We start from the raw sequence: 25,254 nt of genomic DNA on the forward strand, positions 1-25,254 counted from the left end.
CTGCAGGGCAGCTGCCTGGCTCAGGCTGATCTAGCCTAGCCCCTGTGTGCTCTGCCCCCCGTAGCTGTGGTACCAGGATTTCTGCCCTAGCTGTCTCCATGACACCACAGTGCCCCCACCCCTCCCTTGTCCATTCTCGCCATAGAGCCGCCTGACCCCTAGTGTAACAGTGTGAGGTGCTGGAGACGGCTCATGTTTTCCCCTGCTGGGTTCCAAGGCTGAGCCCACGCCGAGGGCAGCTGCTACAGCGACTGTGCTATGAAAAGCCACCCTCCCCTCCTGCCCCTTCTAGGTCAGGGTCTCAGCGCAGAGCCTCTGTGTTCTTTGGCCTTTGGACCTGTTTCTATTGTTCTGTCAGGCCTACATCCTCCCCGTACCACCTCCTGCAGGCTGCTGATAGTGCCAGCTGCCTTTCTCTGCGGCTCTAGCCTCTTGCATGGCTTCAAGCGGCCCAGCTTGTGTCCTGGGGCCATGGGCCCTTCACTGCCCCCTTAGAAAGCCAAGCTCTCCACCATGTGAACCACCCCTGGGGTGAACAAAGGAGCCTTGGTGTAGGAGGAGATGCTGCGTGTGCAGGCCCGGAGAGCAGGTGCTGAGGCAAGCTGCATAAGGGCCTTGGGCTGAGCCCAGCGGGGCTGGGTCTGAGTAGATGGTAAAGGCAAGAGGGCACTGGTCCCTGCCATCAGAAGCGGGGGTGGGGGGAGAAGAGGAGTCAAGCCCAGGCAAAGGGGTTCAGCAAGAAGAGCTGCTGCTGCTCTTTACTGCAGCAGCAGAAAGTAGCTGGCAGGAGGCGGCCGGGGTCTGTGCTGCGGCCTGTTAGCCAGCTCGGAGCAGGTCAGCCTGGGCCCTGGTACTCTGAGTTTGTGTTGGAGCCTTGGGGGCCAGGCCAGGGTGCGTGTTGGTAGCGAAGGAGGAAGGGTGGGGGCAGGCAGTTGCCTGCAGAGATGCTGAGGCAATGGTGGCGGCTGCCCCCCAGGAGGAGCAGGAGAGCCAGGCCAGGGGAGATGAGTTACAGGTGCCCCCAACATGCCAGCATCAGCTCAGTACCCTAACTCCCTACCCCCGTTGCTGTGATGCTAGCTCCGCAGGGCTCTGCAGCGTGCATGGGACAGGTCCAGCACCATGTATGCTAACAACCTGTTTATTGAGCTCTGAAAACAACCCCCAGCACAGCGGCGCCCCCCTTGAAGGGGAGATCAGACACAGTCAGCGGCGCTGCTCCTGCGTACCCCGCCCCGGCTGCAGGGGGCTAGAAACTCTGAGCCGGGCCGGGGGCTTTCAGCTGCTTGATAATGACTGTGTGAGCTTGTGCAGGGGCAGAGTGAGGGGCAAATGAGGGGTGCTTCGTGGAGGAAGTGGTGTCTCTAAGCAGGGGGTGGGCCAGGGCGGGGGGAGCAGCTTGGCTGGCCCAGACAGGGGAGGTGGTGGCTGCAGCTTGCTCTTTGCCCATGTGGCATTCTGTAAAGTGCCCGGGCCTCCGCGAGCTGGAGTGGGGAACAGAATGAGAAATGTGGCAATGAGCGGAGCCATCTCCTCTCGCCGCTTCCACCCGCATGTACCTTCCCCGGCCCAGGACGCCTGGATCCCCCAGCAGCCCAGTCCAGCCCAGCCCAGTGGCTCTAGGGACCTCCTTGCAGGCTGATCGGTGGGGGAATGCAGGGCCAGGCCTGAAGGCGGCTGTTCCCTAAAGGCTGGCTCCTGTTGTGCTCAGGGATTGAGCTCAGCCAGCTGGGTGAGGGTGAGGGTGGGGGTGGGTGGGGATGCTGTCTCGGGGCCAGGTGGGTGCTTGCTCTGTGGGTCACCAGTACAGCTGGCCGGGGCAGTACTTGTCAATCAGGGACTGGTAATACGGCTTCAGCTGCGTCACGTCGGGCAGATCCTTGCACTTGGTGTAGAGATCAAACTTGCTGCAGGGAGCAGAAAGCAAAGGCTGAACTAGGCTGTTCCCCTTCTGCTGTCCCTGCCCCACTCACCTCCCAGGAACCTGGCTGCACCCTGCCCCATAGCAACAGGGCAAACATCCCAGGAAGGCAAGGATAATCCACCCCAATGCTGCTCTCTGTCTCCACCCCGTGGAGCATGGAGGTGATCAATTCTGTCCCATGTCTGTAACTGGGCTAGCTCTCTCCAGGGCTCCCTGGGGGTGCAGCAACTCGTTCCATATATGCCTCCTAGCCAAAGCCAGTCCCCAAACACTGACCCTCAGAGACCAGCCTCAGCCAGGGAGCCTGCCCCCTTCCCCAGCCACAGCCCTGCCCCCATTCCCTGCTGACTCCAGCCTCTCTCTGTTCACCCTGATCTCAAACCCTGTGATTGCCAGATGGGATCAGCCCTGAGGTCCCCTCAGTCCTGGATCCTGTCTCCAAGAGGGGATGGAACCAGTTGTGCAAGAGAAAGGTGCAAGCACTCTGTAATAGAAGGTGGGGAGTGGGGAGGATCCCACATTAGGTCCCCTCCTGCTCTCTAATAATTGGAGCACAGCTCAAGCCCAAAAGCTTAATAGCGGTGCAAAAACATGTTAGCATCAATAACTGTGTGTGTTCCTATTGGCCACATAAAACGTCCAAGGCCTGGGTGAATCTTAAATTTTTGGCCTTGATGACTTCATGTGGCAGAGAGTTCCACAGCTCGCTGGTACGCTGTGTTGTGGGCGGGGGGGGAGTATTTCCTAGTATCGGTTTCAGATTTGCTGCCTTTGATTGCATGGCCGCTATGCCCATCCTCAGGGCCTGGCTCAGCAGCCCCTTCCCCTCTCCCCAGGGCTGGGCACGCACTTGAATTCCTTGACCCAGGCCAGCATGCGCAGGTCCTCGTTGCTGCACAGGTGCATGTAATCCCCGCCCGTGTGCCAGGGGTAGAAGGAGTGGAAGCGGATCATGTAGAAAGCCTGCACGAGGAGAAAGGGTGAGAGGGCCAGCATCGGCCCGGACCCAGCCATCCCACCAACTCTGATGCAGCCCAGCCCAGGGGGCAGCTGCTCCTTCTCCAATCCCCAAATCTCCCCTTTGTGTCCCAAGGTTTTTGGTACCTCATCCTGAGAGCCTGCGTGGGCGGGGGGGGGGTATCAGCCCTGTGCCAGTGGGGCATCAAGGAGTAGGTGGAGGCAGAGGAACCGGACTGTGAAGACCTCCTGCTGCTGCAGGGGGTAGCATAACCCAGCTGGACAGCAGGGGGAAGCCGATGGGGCAAATGCCCAGCATGCTGTCCCTGGGGACAGCAGGAGACAGTCCTGGGGGATTGGCTCAGCTGGGGGACAGGCATGAACCAGTTCTCACAGCCACATACCCCCATTTTGCCCCCCACCCCTCAAAAAACCTCCAAAAATCCCAAACCACTTACCTCCTGGGGGAGAGCAAAGTTGTTGAATTTCATGACTTTGTACATGTACTCTGGGGAGAAAGAGCAGTGTTAGCCCCATGAGCCCAGGCACCCAGACTGGCTCCAACACCCTGTCCCAGCCTGTCTGCTCACAAGACACTGCTACCCTTCTCGGAGCTTGGGGGCTGTGCCAGCCAGAAATGAACATGCAGTAAGGAGTGAATGTAGCCCTACAGCTCCGGGCCCCCAGCTGAAAAGCAGGCCCTGGGTGCTTCTTGCTGGCACCCTTGATCACTGCCCACATCTGACAATATTAGCCCCGGTGCCAGGCGCTGTGCAGATCAGTCGGGACGGAGCACCCATCGCAGGAGCTGACAATGCCAAAGAGACTGCAAAGCAGGGCAGGCGTGCAGCTCGAAGGATGCAGAGGTGGGAGAAGGCAGAACTGGGTTCTTCTGTTCCTGATTCTGACAGTGATTTGCAATGGGACCTTGGGCAAGTCTGTGCCTTTGTTTCCCCAGCTGTGAACGGGGAATACACAAGTCACGCACTACCTACTGGAGCACCTCCGTTAGCTGGCAGCAGCAGTAGGCTGCTATCCTCTGTGGCCCAGCCGCTAGCGGGCGACAGGAGTGATGCTTTGCAAGGGTATTCCATCACAGTGCCCTAAGCCCCTGTGGATGGGGAAGGGCTGCTGGGGGGAAGATCCCGGTTGCTCTGGGCAGAGGAGAGGATGGTGTGTCTGGAGAGCCACCCCCGTACCCACCGTTTTGTTTCTCTGCCACCCGGCTGCTCTTTGGTGGCGGCTATTGGCGTGGGGGGGGGGGTGCACAGGCCGAGGGTGCAGCAAGGTGAGAAGAGGGCCAGGGAAGCAGGGCCCGACATGCAGGAGGTGGGGAGTGGGACAGTGGGGCAGGAGAGGGCGGTGGGTTTGGGAACTGCAGGTGGGAAGGGGGGGTGCAGCTGTGGTCCCAGGGGTGAGGGAGATAGTGCGAACGGAGCCCTATGGGACACTGACCACAAAGGGCAGGGGAGGGCCCCCAAGGAGCGAGACGAGGGCGAGCTGGGAGGAGAGGGCAGCCGAGAGCTCCAGGAGCAGGGATCTGCTCCCACTGGTGCACTGACCCTCACCCTGAAGGGGCCCTGGAAGCAAATCCCCACCCCACCCCCGGCTCCGTTCTCCAAGGGGCTTCCGGAGCCAGGCCCAGCCCTCGGCCGCAGCCAGGAGCCCCCGCCAGGCACGCCCTTACCGTCGTGGCCCCAGGACATAAGCACGTTGGCCAGGCCGCTGTGAGGCTGGTAGATCCCGTACTGTGAGCTGAGCAAGAGAGAGAGCCGGTCAGCGGGGCCTCAGCCCTCCCGCCTCGTCCACTCTCCTTGGGGGAGCGCCCCGCAGGGCGACAGGGCACGAGCACTGGCTCCGAGACACAGGCCAGGTGCCTGCAGGCGGGTGCGGAATATGAGCCACAGTAACAACCGGCCGACTCGGCGTGTTAATTGTTGGGGAAACTCAGCCTCGTGCCCCCCATTGGGGGGGAAGGGGGCAGGACCCAGACCCGCCCCTGAGGGGCGCAGCGGGGACTCGGGACTGCAGCTGTGCCATTGGAGGGGGATTACACCTCACCCGCCCCAGTGCCCAGCTGCTCTCACCACCCCAGGCCCAGCGCTCTGCTGGTCCAGCCTGCAGACCTTGGGAGGCTGCTGGGTGTAGGGGCGGCCGGGGGGGCAGGCAGAGCTGTCCAGTGGGTGGCTGCCCTGTAGGGTGCGGTGAGCCTAGGGGTCACTTCCTAGTGGACGGGACCCCCAGGGCTCAGGTGCTCTGGTGGGGGGAGGGGACTCACTTGTACAGGGGGTTTTTTGTGTCGGGGTTGTCGTGGAAGGTGGAGTCGCTGAAGACGACGGACTCCTGGACCCTGCAGCCCACGGGGAACGTGTCACCCACCACGGCCCACTGCAGAGAGAACACGGGAACAAAAGGCTCGCCAGCCAGGGCCGAGCTGAGGGCCACCTAACCCAGTGTCCTGGCTCCAACCATGGTCCCTTCAGTGGGTAGCTGGCGGGGAGGGTAATCTGCCCTGCACCAGCCCCATCCTGGGCTCTCGTAGCCAGATATCAGCGTGAGCTCACCCATCGCCTTGCATTTGTGAGCATTAACTGTAATAGCTCCAGATCTCCATAGGACCCACGGATGCGGCCCTTCCCTCTGAATCTTGCTGGGTGCTTGGCCCGTCCCGCTGGAAACACACAGTTGAGGAGCTGGCCAGGGATGGGGGATGACCCCCACTGGCTCCCGTTGCAAAGGGCTCTGTGTCTCTGGCAGGTGGCCGGCATGCACCCAGCCCCTTAGGGCATTGCCCCCCCTCATTCCCCCTCCCCTGGCTGATCCCCAGGGGTCACACGGGGGTAACCAGTCATACTGAGTGCATTCGACTGGAGCACACGCTGCCTCCACGGCTGTTCACCTGAGGCTCCCCGGCCAGGGCCAGGATTTTGCCCATGTCATGCAGCAGCCCGACCAGCTGGAACCAGTCTGTGACAGAGAGAGCAGAGAGGGGTCAGCCTGGGGCTGGGCTGCGGGCAGCCCACGGGTGGGGCTGTTTGGCAGCAGAAAAACCCACGCTGGTTTCTTGGCTGCACCCACGAGGAGCTGCTAATGCAGCAGCCTCTCGTCCCGGAGAAGGAAGGGGGTCAGTCCCTACCTACCCGGCTCTGTGGAGACCCCAACTGGGATCCTGCATCCAAGCTGCCCCAGTCCCAGCGCACAGAGGGGCTGGCCCTACCTTTGTCCGGGTGGGCCTGGCGGATGCCCTCGGCGGTCTGGTACGCGTGGTAGGAGTTGGGAAAGTCCACGTCAGGGTCTGATTCGTCCACCACGTTATCCAGTAAATCCAAGGCCTCCATGATGCTCATTTGGCGCTGGGCGCAGGCCCCGTACTCTGCACCCTGGGGAGAGGGGAGCTAGTGAGGCCCAGCTGTGAGCACAGGGGTCACCGCCAGCTCTAGGGGCCAGAAATGGGGCGGGGAAATGTCTTCAATAGCCTCACTCCCTTGGCTGGGGTTCCCAGGGACTGCTGGGGGAGCAGCGTTCCCTAAGGGGCTCTGGGCTGGGAGGAGGATGAGGCTCCCGTGGGCTGGGGTTCCCAGGGACTGTCAGGGAAGCAGCATTCCCTAAGGGGCTCTGGGTTGGGCTGGGGAGGGGAACGGAGGGGGCTCCTATGGGCTGGGGCTCCTGGGGAGCCGGGCTGTGGCTAACCCTTTCCTAGACACAACCGCTGGAGATTCATAGTCCCCTCTCAGGAAGGGGCTGTCTGCAGCATCTCGGGGGGCTGGATCAGCAGTGCTGGAGGGGCACAGGTGGGGCTCTGTGAGTCCCCAGGAGACGTACCTTCTTCCGGACAAAGTCCACGGTCTGGTGCGTGTGCATCAGCAGGTAGGTGTTGTACACGCGATCTAGCAGCGGCCCGGCCTGGAACAACACACCCGTGACTCAGATGAGAGCCCAGGCCTGCTACTCCAGCCCCAGCCTCTTCCACAGGAGATAGATATGGATCTCTGGCCATGGGGAGCAGGACAGGAGCGCTGGCTGTGGGAGGCGCTCCCGGCTATTCCAGTCCCGGTCTCTCCCAGCAGGGGGTGCTGTGGGGAGCGGGACGGGAGCGCTGGCTGTGGGAGGTGCTCCCGGCTATTCCAGTCCCGGTCTCTCCCAGCAGGGGGCTCTGTGGGGAGCGGGACGGGAGCGCTGGCTGTGGGAGGTGCTCCCGGCTATTCCAGTCCTGGTCTCTCCCAGCAGGGGGCGCTGTGGGGAGCGGGACGGGAGCGCTGGCTGTGGGAGGTGCTCCCAGCTATTCCAGTCCCGGTCTCTCCCAGCAGGGGGTGCTATGGGGAGCGGGACGGGAGCGCTGGCTGTGGGAGGCGCTCCCGGCTATTCCAGTCCTGGTCTCTCCCAGCAGGGGGTGCTGTGGGGAACGGGACGGGAGCGCTGGCTGTGGGAGGTGCTCCCGGCTATTCCAGTCCCGGTCTCTCCCAGCAGGGGGTGCTGTGGGGAGCGGGACGGGAGCGCTGGCTGTGGGAGGTGCTCCCAGCTATTCCAGTCCCGGTCTCTCCCAGCAGGGGGTGCTGTGGGGAACGGGACGGGAGCGCTGGCTGTGGGAGGTGCTCCCAGCTATTCCAGTCCCGGTCTCTCCCAGCAGGGGGTGCTGTGGGGAACGGGACGGGAGCGCTGGCTGTGGGAGGCGCTCCCGGCTATTCCAGTCCTGGTCTCTCCCAGCAGGGGGTGCCATGGGGAGCAGGACAGGAGCGCTGGCTGTGGGAGGCGCTCCCGGCTATTCCAGTCCTGGTCTCTCCCAGCAGGGGGTGCTGTGGGGAGCGGGACGGGAGCGCTGGCTGTGGGAGGCGCTCCCGGCTATTCCAGTCCTGGTCTCTCCCAGCAGGGGGTGCTATGGGGAACGGGACGGGAGCGCTGGCTGTGGGAGGTGCTCCCAGCTATTCCAGTCCCGGTCTCTCCCAGCAGGGGGTGCTGTGGGGAATGGGACGGGAGCGCTGGCTGTGGGAGGCGCTCCCGGCTATTCCAGTCCTGGTCTCTCCCAGCAGGGGGTGCTGTGGGGAATGGGACGGGAGCGCTGGCTGTGGGAGGCGCTCCCGGCTATTCCAGTCCTGGTCTCTCCCAGCAGGGGGTGCTGTGGGGAATGGGACGGGAGCGCTGGCTGTGGGAGGCGCTCCCGGCTATTCCAGTCCTGGTCTCTCCCAGCAGGGGGTGCTATGGGGAGCGGGATGGGAGCGCTGGCTGTGGGAGGTGCTCCCGGCTATTCCAGTCCCGGCCTCTCCCAGCAGAGGGCGCTGTGGGGAGTGGGGCGGGAGCGCTGGCCATAGGGGACTCCCGGCTATTCCAGCCCTGGTCTCTCCCAGCAGAGGGCGCTGTGGGGAGTGGGGCGGGAGCGCTGGCCATAGGGGACTCCCGGCTATTCCAGTCCTGGTCTCTCCCAGCAGAGGGCGCTGTGGGGAGTGGGGCGGGAGCGCTGGCCATAGGGGACTCCCGGCTATTCCAGTCCTGGTCTCTCCCAGCAGAGGGCGCTGTGGGGAGTGGGGCGGGAGCGCTGGCCATAGGGGACTCCCGGCTATTCCAGTCCCGGTCTCTCCCAGCAGGGGGTGCTGTGGGGAACGGGACGGGAGCGCTGGCTGTGGGAGGTGCTCCCAGCTATTCCAGTCCCGGTCTCTCCCAGCAGGGGGTGCTGTGGGGAACGGGACGGGAGCGCTGGCTGTGGGAGGTGCTCCCAGCTATTCCAGTCCCGGTCTCTCCCAGCAGGGGGTGCTGTGGGGAACGGGACGGGAGCGCTGGCTGTGGGAGGCGCTCCCGGCTATTCCAGTCCTGGTCTCTCCCAGCAGGGGGTGCCATGGGGAGCAGGACAGGAGCGCTGGCTGTGGGAGGCGCTCCCGGCTATTCCAGTCCTGGTCTCTCCCAGCAGGGGGTGCTGTGGGGAGCGGGACGGGAGCGCTGGCTGTGGGAGGCGCTCCCGGCTATTCCAGTCCTGGTCTCTCCCAGCAGGGGGTGCTATGGGGAACGGGACGGGAGCGCTGGCTGTGGGAGGTGCTCCCAGCTATTCCAGTCCCGGTCTCTCCCAGCAGGGGGTGCTGTGGGGAATGGGACGGGAGCGCTGGCTGTGGGAGGCGCTCCCGGCTATTCCAGTCCTGGTCTCTCCCAGCAGGGGGTGCTGTGGGGAATGGGACGGGAGCGCTGGCTGTGGGAGGCGCTCCCGGCTATTCCAGTCCTGGTCTCTCCCAGCAGGGGGTGCTGTGGGGAATGGGACGGGAGCGCTGGCTGTGGGAGGCGCTCCCGGCTATTCCAGTCCTGGTCTCTCCCAGCAGGGGGTGCTATGGGGAGCGGGATGGGAGCGCTGGCTGTGGGAGGTGCTCCCGGCTATTCCAGTCCCGGCCTCTCCCAGCAGAGGGCGCTGTGGGGAGTGGGGCGGGAGCGCTGGCCATAGGGGACTCCCGGCTATTCCAGCCCTGGTCTCTCCCAGCAGAGGGCGCTGTGGGGAGTGGGGCGGGAGCGCTGGCCATAGGGGACTCCCGGCTATTCCAGTCCTGGTCTCTCCCAGCAGAGGGCGCTGTGGGGAGTGGGGCGGGAGCGCTGGCCATAGGGGACTCCCGGCTATTCCAGTCCTGGTCTCTCCCAGCAGAGGGCGCTGTGGGGAGTGGGGCGGGAGCGCTGGCCATAGGGGACTCCCGGCTATTCCAGTCCTGGTCTCTCCCAGCAGAGGGCGCTGTGGGGAGTGGGGCGGGAGCGCTGGCCATAGGGGACTCCCGGCTATTCCAGCCCTGGCCTCTCCCTTGGTCCCTCCTAGCCCCAGCAGGGAGTGCAGTTCCTGCAGTCACCGGGTCGCCAGCCTGTTGGCCAGAGCAGATCGGCTCCAGCCTGAGCGCCTAGCACTGGGACCCGTCTCTGCCTAGACATGGGGGACTGACACCCCATGCCCATGAGGTAGGTCCCAGATATCCAGTGGCAGACGACAGGGCGGCGGGAGCTCACCGTGTAATTCCTGTAGTCTGTTTTCAGCTTGCCATGCTCAGCCCCTGCCTCCGGCCGGTAAACTTCAGAGGGGTCTGCGTCCTGGGGCGAGGGAAGGCATGAGGGACCAGCGAGGGTAGCGCCCACCTGCTCCCCTCCCTGCCAGCCCCTCCCACCCGGCCCTGGCCAGGTCGCCCTTACCAGGGGCTATTACCTCAATAGATCAAACTGTGTGTCCAGGTGGTATGTTTGTCTGTATGCTGGGTCAGTATGTCCAACTGTCCGTTAGTCCGTCACTCTGTCTGTGCATGTGTCTGTCTGTCCGTGTTCCACAGTGGACTCCCAGTTCCACAGAACATGTCAGTGAGCCTGAAAGCTCTCAGAGACCTGGCTCCCCAGCAGCCCACCTGCCGGGCTGGCCGGCACTGGGAACCCCGGAAGCCCGGACTCCCCAGCCGACTGCCAGGCAGGCTTCCGCACAGCCCGGAAGTGCATGCGCCGGCAAAGGACCCGTCTGCTTCCTGCAAAAGTCTTGTTGCAATTGACACATTCCCATGGAACAGTTCGACTTCAACAAATTGGTATTTTCTGATGGACTCATGATCCAGTGGCAAATTCCCAACCAGCTCCAATGCCCAGCTCTGTGTCACTAGTGACACCTTTCCTCCTCCTATAGTTCTGACAGGTTTCCATGCCCCCCCACCCAGCTATTATAATCCACCAATCAGACTCCAGTGTTAGACTGCATGCTCTCCTTCTTGTCCAATGAGATGGCCATATGGCTCTGGAAGTCCTGTCTACTTTTTCCAGGACCCCTAGGCTGCAGGTTTGGTCACATGTGCACTTATAGCGCCATTCAGCCATTTTGGGGGGGGGAAACAAGATTTTTTTGGGTACGTTTTTTTAATGTATCCTTGCTGGAATCATTCAAAACAAACCAATAAATATAAATCTCATGCTTCTTCCTTATTTTTAGTTTAAAATATACTTTGTGTGCAATTAGCACAAATCTAAATCAAGTTGATTAAATAATTGTACACAACCACTACAGTAGTACAAGTCTAAATAAATGAAATACATGCAACAAAGCCTAGTAACAGAGTAATAGTATATATATATATGAGAAAAATCCATTTTTATATATACTCACGCATTATCCTCACTTTTGCTGTTAGTACAATTCTAAATTTAGTCAAATTACGTAATTGTACAAGTCTATATAGAATAAATACATGTAAAAAATCTTAATAACAAAGGAATAAAAGAGAAGTGTTATGTTATATATATATGTAAGCAGTCAGAATAAGCTTTACCCTGACATCTGGTGGTGAGCTGTGGAAAAGGACTTCAGGGGCTGATCTCGTTTGCATGGGCACACCCACCCTGCCTAGCATGATGGACTGCTTGCCCAAATGGTCACTTTGGCTGCTGTGGGATCCCCAGTCTCTCTGTTATTGGGGCAGGAGTAATAAAGCATTGTTATCCTGGTTATGTGAATCAAGGACAGGAGAACTGTACTTGGCATTTTATGACGGAGGGACTTGCCCTCCACTAAAGAGCACTGGCTAGGCAAGGGACATAGAATCATAGAATATCAGGGTTGGAAATGACCTCAGGAGGTCATCCAGTCCAACCCCCTGCCCAAAGCAGGACCAATCCCCAATCAAATCATCCCAGCCAGGGCTTTGTCAAGCCTGACCTTAAAAACTTCCAAGGAAGGAGATTCCACCACCTCCCTAGGTAACGCATTCCAGTGTTTCACCACCCTCCTAGTGAAAAAGTTTTTCCTAATATCCAAATAATCTGCGAATACAGACTAACACGGCTGTTACTCTGAAATAATGCCTCATTGTTTCCCTCCTTTATTAAAAGGCTTTTGCTACACTCAGACTCTGTGCTTGCCAGAGGGGAAATATTGCCCCTTAGAGGCGCTTGGGGGGAAGGGGGGGTATAATTGTCCCAGGTCACTGAGTCGGGGCTCAAGCCAGTTTTGCATTGTGTTATTGAAACGGAACCTCTAGATACTGAACCCGGCCCTTGTTGCTGCCAACTCTGACGGGCAGAAGGGTTACATATATACATAACTTTTCCTCATTTTTAAAGATATGTATTTTCTTATGTAGTTAGCTCAATTCTAAATCAATTAAATATATGCAAAAAAGACTTAATAACAGAGGAATAAAGGAGAAATGTTTATATATAATTCTATGATATCTATCATGCATTTTTCTAATTTTCAGAAAAAAATATTTGTATGCAGTTAGAACATTTCTAACTACATTACACACATGCACAAAGGCTGCAAGGGATTCCTGATCGGAAGGGTAAATATAACTTTAGGATTAATGACGTGTGTACGGGATCTAGTTGTTCTACGACCGCCTTTCAGAGATGGCCAAGCTGGCTTTTAAAAGGGATGGGGAGAGCCGGGAGAAAGATGAGAAAAGCCATTTACGCAACAGAAAGTGAATATTTTGGACCTCATTATGATGGACAAAGATGAATTAATCACTGGACTGGAAGTTGATGATTGCGGAGGCCCCGTGATCATGACATAAAATGTTTGATTCCACAATCCTCATTTCTGGGGTCCACACTTTAAAAAGGATGTTGAAAAACTGAAGAAGATGCAGAAAGGAGCCACAAAAGCAACTCAAAGCAGGGGGAGAAAATGCCTTGAAGCAAGAGACATAAAGAGCAGCACCATCTGTTTAGCTCATCAACAAGCTGCTGACAGGTGACTCTTGGTTCCAGTGTATAGGGACCTTCGTAGAGAGAAGCGACTGGGCACTAAAGGGGTCTGTACTCTAGCTAAGAAAGGCAGAACAAGAACCAGCAGCTGGAAGCTGAAGACAGTCCAAATCAAATTAGAAAGAAGGCACATTTTGTCGTAGTGAGTGAGGGGGATTGACCATTGGCACAAACTATCAAGGGGGGCGGGGTGGTTTGTCCATCTTGGAGGTCTTCAGAGCAAGACTGGCTGTCTTTCTGGAAGATCCACTTTAGCTGCACCACAAGTTATGCGGTAGTGAAACACAAGCTATTGGGCTCCATACAGGGGGAACTGCGTGAATTTGAATGGGCTGTGAAATGCAGGAGGTCAGGTCAGATGATCTAACGGCAGGGCCGGCCTTATGGGTGGGCAATGTGGGTGACCACCCAGGATGTTGTGGTCAAGAGGGAAGGAGCGTGCTGGGTCTGGGGTGCAAGGCGGTGGAAGGGAGCTCGAGGCAATGTGGGGGAGGCAGTGGGGGTCAAGGGGCATGGAGGCGGTGGGGAACCCAAGGAGACAGTAGGGGACATCGGTGATGGGGGAATGGGTGGGGAGCCTGGGGAGACAGTGGGGGCCAGGGGCAATGGGGGGATCAGTGGGGGGCAATGGAGGCTTAGGGGGATGGGTGGGGAGCTCAGGGAGGCAGTGGAGGCCAGAGCATCAAAATACAGGTTCACCCAGGGTGCCATTTCCCTAAGGCCCGCCCTGTCTAACAGTCCCTTCTGAGCTTAAACTCCATGAACCTATGAATCTACCCCACCGAAAACTTCCAGCTCTGGGAGCAGGCGACAAACCACACCCCCCTGCCTGAGCCAATTAGCAGGTCGTCTTTAACCACGCGGCCTTTTGCATAATCACACATCATAAAATATTAGGGTGCGTCACATTTTTCTGCGCCAGTCAGAAGGTTTTTTTGACCCCCGTAGCCTTTTACGGTACTGTACCAGGCTTTCCCCCCAAATTTCCCTATTCCATTTACTCATCATCCTCTTCTCCCAAATGGCAATCAGCCCCTAGTGGCTTCCACCATAAAGAGGCCTCGTAATTTTAGTAAAATTTTGCCTACATGAACTGCACAGAATGAAGACTTCAATCCAACCCTGGGGAAGGGGCAGGGCAGGACCACAGTTCAGGCGACGGTGGGCCCCCCATTTTTAGGGGGCTTCCGCCACTCCTGGATGAAGTACCCTGCATGTTGTGATAGGCATGTGCAGGACCCATGGATTTTGAAAGGTGTGTTATGGGGGATGTTGATTATCATGACAGTGGAGATCTGCCTGCACGTTTTGCATTTGTTGTTCTGGCAGAGACTGGTGCCACTTGGCATTGGTGGGTCCTAGTCTGTGGGGAGCTTGTTTCTAATGATGACTTGGCAAGGTTGGGGGGTTGTCTGAAGGCCAGAAGGGGCATTCGGGAAAGATTTATTTCAGCTTGGGGTCCCCATCGAGTATGGGCTGTAAGTCTTTGATGCTACCCCATGTGGGTTAGGGATTAATCACAGTTTTAATCACACTGTTAAACAGTAGAATACCAACTGAAATTTATTAAATATTTTTGGACATTTGTCTACATTTTTAAATATATGGATTTCAATTACAACACATGATACAGAGTGTACAGTGCTCACTTTATATTATTATTTTTCTTGCAAATATTTGCACTTTAGAAATGATAAAAGAAATAGTATTTTTCAATTCACCTCATACAAGTACTGTAATACAATCTCTTTATCGTGAAAGTGCAATTTACAAATATAGATTTTTTTCTGTTACATAACTGCCCTCAAAAACAAAACAATGTAAAACTTTAGAGCCTACAAGTCCACTCAGTCCTACTCCTTGTTCAGCCAATCGCTAAGACAAACAAGTTTGTTTACATTTATGGGAGATAATGTTGCCCACTTCTTATTGACAATGTCACCTGAAAGGGAGAACAGGAATGGCACTTTTGTAGCCAGCATTGCAAAGTATTTATGTGCCAGATATGCTAAACATTCGTATGCTCCTTCATGCTTCGGCCACTATTCCAGAGGACATGCTTCCATGCTGATGACGCTCGTTAAAAAAATAATGTGTTAATTAAATTTGTGACTGAACTTCTTGGGGGAGAATTGTATGTCCTCTGTTCTGTTTTACTCGCATTCTGCCATATATTTCATGTTAAAGCAGTCTCAGATGATGACCCAGCACATGTTGTTCATTTTAAGAATACTTTCACTGCAGATTTGACAAAATGCAAAGAAGGTACCAATGTGAGATTTCTAAAGATAGCTACAGCACTCGACCCAAGGTTTAAGAATCTGAAGTGCCTTCCAAAAATCTAAGAGGGATGAGGCGTGGAGCATGCTTTCAGAAGTCTTAAAAGAGCAACACTCCAACGCGGAAACTACAGAACCCAAACCACAAAAAAAAGAAAATCAACCTTCTGCTGGTGGCAGCTCACTCAGATGATGAAAATGAACATGCGTCAGTCCGCTCTGCTTTAAATTGTTATTGAGCAGAACCCATCAGCAGCATGGACGCATGTCCTCTGGAATGGTGGCTGAAGCATGAAGGGATGTATGAATCTTTAGCACATCTGGCACGTAAATATCTTGTGACGCCGGCTACAACAGTGCCACGCAAATGCCTGTTCTCACTTTCAGATGACAGTGTAAACAAGAAGCGGGCAGCATTATCTCCAGAAAATGTAAATAAACTTGTTTGTCTGAGTGATTGGCTGAACAAGCAGTAGGACTGAGTGGACTCGTAGGCTCTAAAGTTTTAAACTGTTTTATTTTTGAATGCAGTTATTTTTGTACATAATTCTACATTTGTAAGTTTAACTTTCATGATAAAGAGATTGTATTACAGTACTTGTATGAGGTAAATTGAAAAATACTATTTCTTTTGTTTTTTACAGGGCAAATATTTGTAGTAAAAAGAAATATAAAGCGAGCACTGTACACTTTGTATTCTGTGTTGTAATTAAAATCAATATATTTGAAAATGTAGAAAACATCCGAAATTATTATTTAATAATCATTATTTACATAAATGATATTTTATTATTGTTTAACAGCACAAGTAATCACGATTAATTTTTTTAATCGCGATTAATTTTTTTAATTGCTTGACAGCCCTAATTTTAAGTCATGGCTTTCTGACTGCCTGAAGGACAGAGATAAAGGTTCCCCATTTGACACCTTCCCTTGACCCTTCCATTTTTCTGAGTTTCTGTGGTTATCTGAAGAAACATGTGCCCCCAACCTCACCTTCCCTATTTTTCTCAAGCTAATAGCTGGTAATTAAAATTGTGTCCTCTCCATCTCCTTCTACTAAACATACTATTTTTAGTCAAAGGTCTAATGAAATAAAAAATCACCCCAATTAATGGTTTAGAAAGTATTTCTTACATGCTACGTACAGCGAGAGAAAGAGAAAGAGTAACCCAACCTTTAAAAAGTATAATTCATAAATAGGGCCCAAGGATAAGACATCAGACCTGGCTTTTAGGGGAAACTTTGACAACTGTCTGGAACCTTTATTTAGCAAAGCAAATGTTATATGCTTTGTTTGTCAGTCGGCATACTTTAGCACAGGTGAGCACTTGTAATATAAAAGCTCTCCCCTGCCTCCTGAGGTGTTATCTCCCCACCTTTCTTTTGCCAGTCTTTCTAATCGTTTTCCCAAGGGGATCAGCAGTGAGAAATAAATAAATTACATTAACAAGGGCATCGGACACATTGGGCATATATAACAGGCCAAACACCGTGCTTGGTCATTTCTAACTGGCAAGAAAAATGCTCAGTGATGTATTGTAGCAGTATCTGCAAAGCAACAATTAAATTTTTAAAATTACATATTTGTCATCACATTGAAGGGGTCCCAAGAAATAATTCCCCCGCTCTTATATCAAACGTTACATTGTACACAAACTGTGACCCTAGAGCAGTGGTTCCCAAACTTGTCCTGCCACTCGTGCAGGGAAAGCCCCTGGTGGGCCGGTTTGTTTACCTGCCGCGTCCACAGGTTCGGCCGATCGCGGCTCTCAGTGGCCATGGTTCGCTGCTCCAGGCCAATGGGAGCTGCTGGAAGCGGCGTGGGCCAAGGGACGTACTGGCTGCCGCTTCCCGCAGCCCCCATTGGCCTGGAGCAGTGAACCATGGCCACTGGGAGCCGCGATCGGCCGAACCTGCGGACACGGCAGGTAAACAAACCGGCCCGGCCCAGCAGGTAAACAAACCAGCCCGGCCCAGCAGGGGCTTTTCCTGCACAAGCGCCAGAACTAGTTTGGGAACCACTGATCTAGATACTTGATAGAGATAAATACACATGACAGCATCTGATAGACCTGAGAAATCACTGAAAACAGAGGCGTCGTGGTGACTAAAGCCCTAACGCAGAGGGGTTTGGGAGGGATTGAAGGCCTTGCTGAAGTGAAAGAGGGTATGATGTAAGAGAGGATTGGAAGAAAACGGGAAAGCTCAGAGGTATTTTGCACCAAATATGAAACTCAAATATGAAATTGCAGAACTGGTACTTGTTAAATGTAACCTATCACTTAAATCAGCCTCTGTCCCAGATGACTTGAGGATAGCTAATGTAACACCTGTTTTTAAAAAAGGCTCCAGAGGTGATCCTCACAATTACAGGCTGGTGAGCTTGAAATGATAGTAAAAAACAAAATTATCAGAAGCACAGATGAACAGAATATGCTGGGAAAGAGTAAACAGGGATTTTGTAAAGGGAAATCATACCTTACCAATCTAACAGAATTCTTTGAGGGGGCCAACAGGCATGTGGACAAGAGGGATCCAGGGGATATAGTGTACTTGGACTTTCAGAAAGCCTTTGACAAGTTCCCACACCAAATGTTCTTAGGCAAAGTGAGCAGATGAAATTCAATATTGATAAGTGCAAAGTAATGCATATTAGAAAAAATAATCCCAACTATATATACAAAATGATGGGGTCTAAATTAGATGTTACCGCTCAAGAGAGAGATCTTAGAGTCACTATGGATAGTTCTCTGAAAACATCCACTCAATGTGCAGCAGAAGGAAAAAAGGGCTAACAGAATGTTAGGAACTATTAGGAAAGGGATAGATAATAAAACAGAAAATATCATTATGCCACTATATAAAGCCATAATACACCCACACCTTGAATAGTGCATGCAGTTCTGGTTGCCCCATCTCAAAAAAGATATATTAGAACTGGAAAAGGTGCAGAGAAGGGCACACCAGCACCAAGCCAGACAAGCCATCAGACCATGGTAGCTGACAATGAAAGTAATCGCAAGGATGGGGCAGAGGAAGAGAACCAGAAGATGGCTCCTCAGCCCTGCTGTTGTTTGAGGCTCTGAAACTCAATCAGGAGACCCCAAGTCATTCAAACAGTGGGGTGGAAGAGAGGAGGCACACGTAAGTTATTTTGGGATGTTCTCTGGCCTGTGTTATGCAGATCAGACGAGATGATCACAAGGGTCCCTTCTGGCCTTGGAATCTATGAAGCTGCATGTAAGAATGTTTAAGGCGCTGCACCAAAGGCGCGGTGGGGTGAGAAGAGCAGGCTATGGTTGCTGAACTTGCTAGAGCAGTTGGTTGCCCCACACCCGCCAAAAGGTCTGTGGAGCAAGACCAGCCTGAGATGAATTTTTTGTAAAGGCTGAAGAGGCCTCCTGACACAAAGTCTAAAGGTTTTAAAGTGTGGCATAAAAACTAAAATCAAACCTGGCTTGTGTTTTGTATTTAAATCCCTCAGCAGCTGAGCACTGTTTCCTCAGAGGCCTTGGAGTACTGGGAGACTACTGTCTCTGAAGGCACGACTGGGTTCGGCCTGGCCTGCGCTCGCCAGACCCAAAACCAGATGCTCAACCGGGTGCTGGGAGAGCAGAGTGTGATAATTCTGCAGCTGGGTTTTATCTGACTGCCAAATTCCTGCCTCTAAGTTAGATAAAATGTAGGTGTTTGTGGCCGTTTCAGATTTTTCATTTCTTTTTTGTAATACTGACTATTAAACCGTTTCAGAGGCGTTGAACATTTTGTTTGTATCCATCGCCTCCCTAATATTAAAATATGGGTTTCCCAAACACTCCATTATTGTTTTTTCATTTATTAAATCCAAGTTTTATCAATATACATTCCAGGCAGGCGCCTTAAACACTGAACGAGTTACAAGTTAACAAAACGGGAGCAGTTGTGGACAGAAAAGCGAAAAGTGTTATGAATTCTTTTACATAGAGTAGGAATAGTTTCATCTAGGCCTGCGTTTTATCTCCTGCCCGGGTGTATTGACCAATTTTACACAGTTGGAGTTCCTTTAAGTTGGGCTGTGTGTGTGTTGTATAAACTAGGGCTGAAAAACAAGTCTGAGTGTGTACGCTTTGGGGGATTGTCTGTGCATGGCCTGTGTGCACCCAGGGGGACGTGTACAGGCTTCCACGCATGTGTCGTGCGATTGCCTGGTTTTTATTCTTGATTCCTCTGAAATAACTGTTATCGACCCCCATATGACCATGTGCAGGCAGCACACACTGGTTGCTGAGCAGGGCTTGGCATGGTCCTCTGCGTATGTCCAGTTTCCATTTGTGTGCACTTGTGATGCGTGCGCTGGCTGTCCACATGTGCCCGGAGTGCATCGTTTTCTAAACACAAGGGGACTGTTCTCTCCTTACTAACACTCGGGGGGGGGTTGGTTGCTGGCTCCCAGTACCAAAAGAAAGGGGAAGGGTCGATGGAGAATCAGGACCCTGAGACTGATAGTCCCCAGGACCAATGGGGAGAGGCCAATGCTCCAGGTCAGCCTGATTGACAGGGCGGGCAGGCTAATCAGGGAGTCAGGGGGGTCCCATCCTGCTGTGAGCTGGAACTGCCTGGGGCAAGACAGCGTGGGGCTGAGCTAAGGAGACAGCAGGGGCCCACGGCAAGCTGGGGAGCAGAGCGGCCAGATCCCGAGGGGCCAGAGAAGCAGCCCAGGGAGCTGGAGGCAGAGCCGCACCCAGGCTGAGGCAGAGTGGAGCTGGGGCCGGGGCCGGGGCCGGGGCTGGGGCTGGAGCCGTCCGGAGCCGGGTGCAGTGAGCAGCTGGGGAGAGTGCGTGGGTGGGTGGGGGACCCTGGGCAGAGGGCCCAGCGCAGGGAGACGCCCCCAGCCAAGGCGGGGATCAGAACCCCGACGGGGCCTGACGCTGGGAAGAAGGGTCCTGCCACCGAGAGCCCGCGGGCGTGTGGGAACCGGCAGAGCAAGGGTCCGACCCGCAGCATCCCTGCAGCACAGCCGGGGCCCGGGCAGGGGCCTGGGACTTGTGAGGAGCAGACTGAACTGCCCTGACAGGCCAGAGACGCTGGGTGTGACGTCCCCGGGCCACAGAGCGGGGTGACGAGTTTTCCTTTCACCTTTCCCACTGTTTCCTTATTTTTAAGATTGCTTGCTGTTTCACCAGTTGTATTTGCTTTGAACTATATGTAATGATCAGTGGGTCAGGGAAATGCCCAGTGCAGAGAGAGCCCCTCAGAGTGGGGACACCCTACCCCCTGCCTTGAGTGACCACGACAAAGTTGGGGGTTGAGCCCCCCAGGAATCCTGGGCCCAGCCTTGTCGGGGTTACAAGGACTCTGTCACACAGGAGGGTGGAAGGGGAGCCCTCGAGGGCAGGTGGGCCCCTGGGTAAAGGAAGTGGGAGTGAGGACTCAGATCCTTTCCCTAGCCCACTTCACCGGGGTAGCGTATAAGCCAGGAAAGTTCCCCACAATAGCAGGCCCATTCCCCCTGCTTACATAAAGTTCCCCCTACTTACATAAAGTGTTACGTTGGAGGGTGGCGGAACTGGTAAAGCCTTTTGTTAGTCTCGAAGGTGTCACAAGTCCTCCTTTTCCTTTTCTCTTTGCGAATACAGACTAACACGGCTGCTACTCTGAAACCTGTGCTATGAAAGAGTGTCGGTATTTCAGACATTAACATTAGCCAAAGGCAGCACTGCCGTCTTTATCCTTTCAGAGCTTGGTGTGGAGAGAGAGGAATTTGGGAGGGGGAAGGTCCTCCTGCAGGTCCTGCATAGCCTTGTTACTGGCCTTCAAAAAGCAACTAACACCTGTTCTCTGTCTTCACACTTAGATACCTGTGTTATCTAGCGACACAATGACAAAACGGCCGGGAAGATTTCAAAGAAAATAACTTTTTCCTCATGGTGCTTTTCTCAGGAGTGTGGGAGAGTTTAAACCAGGGCACTCTGCAGTTCGGCTTTAATTTGTTAAATAGCAGCCACAAAGGAGAGTGTGGTGTGTGAGTGTTTGTGTCTGTGCGGGTGTTTAATTTATTTAGAATTGTACTAACTGCTTAAAAGAATATTTTCTCGAAAAACGAGGAAAATGCATGAGGCATTATGTATTTATATATAAACACTTCTTTGTTCCTCTGTTACTAACCCTTTTTGCAAGTGTTTAATCTGTTTAGAATTGAACTAATTATATAAATGCATATTTTTCTCTAAAATAAAGGAAAATGCATTAGATAGATGTGGCGGGTGTCTGGGGATAGATAGATAGATAGAGGAGGTGTCTGGGGGTAGATACTTTTATTCCTTTGTTAAACCTTTTGCACATATGTCTTGAGAATTTTGCTAGCACTTTCATACACATTATTTAATTGGCTTTATTTAGAATTGTAGTAATGGCATAAAAAGCATATTTTTTCTAAAATGAGTGAAAGGCATGAAATATGTATTTAGTCATTTCTTTTTAATGATTCCAGAAGAATGAATTAATTAACATTTTTTTTAAATCTCGTTTTTTTCCCAACCGGGCCCATGGCACCATAAATGCACACATGGCTCGAAAGAAACCCTAGGGGTCCTGGAAAGGGAGGGCATGATAGGAAGGACTTCCAGAACCATACAGCCAACTCACTGGACCAAAAAGAGGGTCTAATGCTGAAGTCTAATTGGGACAACATCATGGGGGAAGGGGAGTTGGAAACCTGTCAAAAATATATGCTGAGGAAAGGTACAGAGATGTCACTACTTATGTCATAAGAACAGAAGAACGGCCATACTGGGTCAGAACAATGGTCCATCTATCCCAGTATCCTGTCTTCCAACAGTGATCCGTGCTAGATGCTTCAGCAGGAATGAACAGAAATGGGCAATTATTGAGTGATCCATCCCCTGTTGTCCAGTCCAAGGTTCTGGCATTCAGAGGTTTAGAGACACCCATAGCATGGGGTTGTGTCCCTGAGCATCTTGGCTAAAAGCCATTAGTGGGCCTGTTCTCCAGCAATTGATCTAATTCTTTTTTGAACCCAGTTATATGTTTAGCCTTCACAACATCCCATGTCAATGAGTTCCACAGGTTAACTGTGTGCTTTAAGAAGAAGTGTTTCCTTTTGTTTTAAACTGGCTGCCTATTCATTTCATCAGGTGACCCCTGGTTCTTGTGTACAGGTAAATAACACTTCCTTATTCACACACCGGTCGTGATTTTACAGCCCTTTATCCTATCCCCCCTGTGTCGTCTCTTTTCCAAGATGAACAGTCCCGGTCTTTTTAATCTCCCCTCATTCGGAAGCTTGTTTCCCTTCTCTGCACCTTTTCCCATTTCAAGGTGTCATTTTTGAGATGTGGCAACCACATTTGCAAGCACAATTCAAGTTGTGGGCAGACCATGGATTTATCTAGTGACACTACGATATTTTCTGTCTTATTACCTATCCATTTCCTGATGGTCCCTAACAATCCGTTGGCCTGTGTGTCTATCTTCTACTGATGGTTACAGGGCTCACTGTTTTATTTAGGGCTCAATTTTGCCCTGACCCTATGGCGGGGAGGAGTGTGGGGACATGAATCCCCCTGTCCTCTAGCAAACTCTTGTAGGGCCCGAGCATAAGGGTGAGAGGTGGGCAAGTGTGCCTGACACTGCTATGAGATCAAGGAGAAGGGGCTGGACCCTGAGCCCTGTGCGTCCCCTAGCATCTGGGCACAGCAGATCTGGCAGATCTGTACACGTGGGAGCCAGTGGGGGAAGGCAGGATCTATATGTATAGGATTGACTAGGAGCATCCACACACACCTGGGAACCTGTAGGGTCTGTGTGTGCAGGATACCTGATGGGGTATGACGGGGTCTGTGCACAGACAGTAGGGTCTGTGCATAGGGGATCAGATGAGAAGCAGCAGGATCTCTGTGTGTGGGATCCAGCAGGGTCCAGTGGGGTCTGAACACAGAGGATCCAGTGGTCTCTCTGCATGTGGGGGATCCAGTGGAAGATGCAAGCTCTGCATGGGGGTGGGGGGGTACAGTGGGGTGTGTACACAGAGGAGCCAGAGGGAGCCGTAGGACCAAACCCAGCAAAGGAAAATCTCAGGGGAACCACAGGAAAACCTTCCTGCCAGCCTGGCTGGTGAGTCATGTCCCCAGTGGAATGAGTGGGAGCCTTGTCTCTTGGGACACTGAAAACTAGCCAGGGCCTAGCCCTGGCTAATAGACGCTAGGCAAATCCGGACCTGGAGGATGGGAGGCGGGGGGGCCGATGGCTGGGCACGATGGGAGTGACCCCACGGCTTTTCCTCTGCTTCCTCTAGGATTCAGATCCCAGGCCAGTCTGCCTCTCCCTACTCACCAAGCGTATGACCTTCATCCCGGCTCCTCACCCTGGCAGCCCCTGGAGGAGGAGAGTGTGTGAGGAGGGGAGCTCTGTAGTCTCTGGGGCCAGGGCAGGCGTCTCTCTGGGTTTATAAAACCCCCTGAGTTACGCAAGGAGGGCCTAGGACTGGCCAGAACCTGCCTGAAGAAGTGCTGACCCCAGGGCGCAATGAGTCACCAGTTAACTAGCCCTGGGGCAAACTCTCATTGCTTGGAAGTAGCTTCTGGGAAAGCAATTAATGTGTGAGCCTTTGACAGCTGAGGAATGACAGCTGCAGGAGGGGCAGGGGTGGGAGAAGGATCTTGTTGCTGATCCAGAGAACTCGTATCTGTGTCCTTGAGAGGCACAAACCAGTGGCCTGTCCTGTGCCCCAGGCAGGGGGTCGCACTGGGGAAGGGGAGAGGCCATCCCAGCAGAGCGGGCCCTGCGGAGCTAGAGGCCTTGTCACATACCCAGACATTTCGGGGGAAGCTCAGGAAGTTCAAGCTCCACCTGGCTAACCCAGAGCACTTAATCTTTCACCCCACGCCCTTCCTCCGTCCTTTCTCATTCTCTAAACAGCATCACCTGCCTGCCCGGCACATAAGCCCGTAGCCTGGGGGTCATCTTGCACTCCACCCTCTCTTTAGGTCCTCCCAGCCGGGGACCTCTGAATCTTGCCATTGCTTTCTGCCTAATAGCTCTGAGATCCGGCCTTTCCCCGGCCATCCACCCAGCCAGACCTCTCACCGTCTCTGGCCTTGACAAATGCCATCCCGCCCTGCTCCCAGCCAGGCTCAATGCCGCTGCAAAGACCATTTGCCTTTTGGCCATGTCTCCCCCGGCTCCCCCTTCTCTTTCGTGGCTTCTCTGCATGTTTGAGCCCCTTCGTGGCCTAGCCTCATCCCCCTTATCATCTCTCAGGCCTTGTCTGCGCTAGGCAGTTGTATCGCTTTAACTCTCCTGGTGTAATTAAACCAGTAGGAGCCCCTTAGTGGAGAAGCATTTATTCTACTAGATGGGTACTTGCTACCAATATAGCTATTCCTGCGTGGGAAGGGTAATAAAGTGCCCGTGCAAGGCACCTTTATACTGGTATAACTGTGTCCACACTACTGGTATCACAAGAGTAGTATTGTATTGTAGTATTGTATTCACCCCTAGCCAGAATAGTTCCACCAGACTGACTTTCAAGTGCAACTCCTCAGGCCTCATTCACTATCTGACGCCTGCCTGCAATCAGCTCCTGGCATCAGCCTCCATCACCCCCTTGTCAACTTTGCCAACAAGCTCCTTGGTCCTTTCTCCCACGCTGCCCTTCATGTGTGGGAGGAGCTCCCTGGAAGCATCCACAAAGCCACCTCAGCAGCCACCTTCAGAGCCCTCCTTAAAGCTCTCCTCTGCCATGATGCCCACACAAAACATGACGATGGTGAGGCTGTGTCATGCAGACAGGGGCACGGCCCATCTTTTCACCCTGTGTGCATACAGCGCCTAGCGCAGTGGGGTCTCGGTCCTGGGCTCAACCTGCTGGGCACTACGATCGCACTGTCGTGAGCTGGCTGGAACATTGCTGTGGGAAAAGGAGCGTGTGACCACACCCAGGAGCTTTTGGCTGTGTATTGTTCTGGGTAGGGCTGCGTGTGGGAAGGCAGAACAGATCCAACTGGGAAAGACAGAGAGAGAGAGAGTGTAAAGGAGCAGCTGCAAGCACAGTGGCTGACGCTGGAAGAAACCTGGAATGAGACGAGTGCTCTTGGTGCTGTGAGCAAAAGAAGCTGTTTCCTCCTTTCTGTTTCCTTCTGGACTCAGGGCCACAGCACTTTGTACATTCTTTGGAAACAAACAAAACCGCATAGAAGAAAATACCCGATTCCATCCTCTGCCACCTGGAACATCCCCGGGGGCCCGAAACTTTTTGACTAGCCACTCAGGTCAGAAAGGGGCAACAATATGAACAATAACAATACCGGGCTGACTATGGACTGTCACAAAGCCTTGGACAAGGGCCCTCTCAAGAGGCAGCTCAGGAGAACAAGTGGTCGTGGGGTAAGGGGTCAGTCC

General features: G+C 53.8%; 1 protein-coding gene across 4 annotated transcripts; it reads right to left on the reverse strand.

The window, feature by feature from the left end:
• Nucleotides 1-1,123: 1,123 nt before the first annotated feature.
• On the reverse strand, nt 1,124-23,327 carry MIOX (myo-inositol oxygenase). 4 transcript variants are annotated; one of them, XM_074942772.1, is made up of 10 exons: nt 23,188-23,327; nt 9,845-9,925; nt 6,704-6,784; nt 6,099-6,261; nt 5,781-5,848; nt 5,160-5,269; nt 4,569-4,636; nt 3,340-3,389; nt 2,775-2,887; nt 1,124-1,907 (listed from the first exon to the last, which is right to left on the reverse strand). In XM_074942772.1, exons 1-10 carry the CDS (start codon nt 23,203-23,205, stop codon nt 1,799-1,801), a joined length of 861 nt encoding a protein of 286 aa, XP_074798873.1. In that variant the 5' UTR covers nt 23,206-23,327; the 3' UTR covers nt 1,124-1,798. The 4 variants fall into 4 exon arrangements, with proteins under 4 accessions (XP_074798873.1, XP_074798872.1, XP_074798875.1 ...); XM_074942771.1 differs by having other exon boundaries at nt 5,736-5,848; XM_074942774.1 differs by lacking the exon at nt 23,188-23,327 and adding an exon at nt 20,373-20,496 and having other exon boundaries at nt 5,736-5,848.
• Nucleotides 23,328-25,254: the final 1,927 nt, after the last annotated feature.

Source organism: Natator depressus, chromosome 1, assembly GCF_965152275.1.
Source record: "Natator depressus isolate rNatDep1 chromosome 1, rNatDep2.hap1, whole genome shotgun sequence".
Classification (NCBI taxonomy): Eukaryota; Metazoa; Chordata; order Testudines; family Cheloniidae; genus Natator; species Natator depressus.

What these genes read in the sequence shown, in the direction of transcription:
- MIOX (XM_074942771.1), bottom strand. An exon ending in GCTCCAGTCGAATGCACTCA is followed by an intron (nt 5,270 to 5,735) that starts GTATGACTGGTT and finishes TTCTCTCTGCAG; the next exon opens with TGGGCCGTGGTGGGTGACAC. An exon ending in ACAAAAAACCCCCTGTACAA is followed by an intron (nt 4,637 to 5,159) that starts GTGAGTCCCCTC and finishes TCTCTTGCTCAG; the next exon opens with CTCACAGTACGGGATCTACC.